The sequence below is a fragment of the Mus caroli genome, chromosome 6 (assembly GCF_900094665.2).
Source record: "Mus caroli chromosome 6, CAROLI_EIJ_v1.1, whole genome shotgun sequence".
In the NCBI taxonomy this organism is placed as follows: domain Eukaryota; kingdom Metazoa; phylum Chordata; class Mammalia; order Rodentia; family Muridae; genus Mus; species Mus caroli.
The window spans coordinates 120,662,065-120,663,268 of NC_034575.1; the positions used below are offsets into that span (position 1 = coordinate 120,662,065).

Here is a 1,204-nt window from a genome sequence, read left to right on the forward strand (position 1 = left end):
CAAAAACGTATGTATGAGGCATAGGCAGGGATTTCCCACACAATCGAGGCCACCCCAGACCACAGTTACTAGTTTAGGGCAGCCAGGACTACACAGTGAAATCCTGACTCAAAGTGTGGGTACAGANGGAGGGAGCACTAAGTTTACAGACCCCTTAGCTGTAAGATAATGAAGACCTTTATTTGATTGCTTATTTTTCCATGTTGAGAGCTAATTATCGGTACCCCGATCACCTGAGTGGTTACTGGGTACAAAAAACGAGCCCAGCACTCTCAGTTAACTTTGGTCCCAACGTTCTTTGGGGACTACCCAGGCAAGCAACACACCTCTCTAACATTTGGCATATCCAGCAGTTCCCCAAACACGTAGACACCAGGGGCCTCCAGCACCTGGTGGATGAGTGTGGCCAGTGCCGCCCCCTTAGCCGACTTGGCAAGGAGCAGAAACTGCTCTTGGTTCTGCCCTGTCACCTTCACCTCCGCACTCATGGCTGCGCCGAGGTGCGGGGCTCTGGCCTCAAGATTTCTGGAGCTGCAAGGAAAGAGGAACGTGAAACTAAAGGTTCCTGGACCCTGCGAGGGTGGTCAGCTCGAAGGGACGGGAGCTGNACGCTCAAGAGGGACCCCCGCCACTTCTGCAGTGAGCAAGCGGGGTCCTGAGGTCTAANAGGCAACTNGAGGACTTCTCCAAGCCAGCCCCATCCTGGCTGCCACGCCCACCCGCTCCGCCATCCCCGGCCCAGTCCCAAGCCCCACCACGTGCACCCCATTGAGTTCCTAGACTGATGAACCAGAGAGGGGAGAGATAGCACATGGTGTCTACCCGACGACGACGAATCCCCACTTCGGGACGCGAGTCGTGCACGTGGCCGCCCCCACGTGACCTCACCTCCTCGCGCCTCACTCGCGGCTCCACCCCCTCCCTTAAAGAGGCAGCCCCCGGGCCCGCGGGGGTCTGCGCCCAAGGCCAGGTCGTACCCCCGGACCGACTGCGACCGACGGCTACCTGGAAGCCTCGTCTCCCAGCGCACGGGGCGGGGCGGCCGCTCCGTCACCTCCGGCAGCGGCTCCCAAGCCTTTCCTGCCACCTCCCCGCAAGGCCNCTCTAGCCGCTCGCTTCTATGGCCAGCTTCCGGCCGTACTTCCGCTCTCGGGAGGCGGGTTCCGGGCGGCTCCGGCCTGCTTCCGTTTCCGGACCGCGGGAG

The 1,204-nt window shown here is 60.6% G+C and overlaps 1 protein-coding gene across 7 annotated transcripts in view; it reads right to left on the reverse strand.

The window, feature by feature from the left end:
* The window catches only part of Cops7a (COP9 signalosome subunit 7A), a 7,056-nt gene extending 5,914 nt beyond the window's left edge, over positions 1-1,142 (reverse strand). For 2 of the 7 annotated variants that reach the window (XM_021165270.2, XM_029478759.1), the window contains exons 1-2: positions 1,006-1,142; positions 327-531 (exon numbers count right to left, since the gene is read on the reverse strand). In XM_021165270.2, the coding sequence (XP_021020929.1) occupies positions 327-488 (162 nt within the window). In that variant the 5' untranslated portion in view covers positions 489-531; positions 1,006-1,142. Of the gene's footprint in view, positions 1-326; positions 532-822 lie in introns of all 7 variants that reach the window. The other 5 variants (XM_021165272.2, XM_021165273.2, XM_021165271.2 and 2 more) reach the window with 5 other exon arrangements.
* Positions 1,143-1,204: the final 62 nt, after the last annotated feature.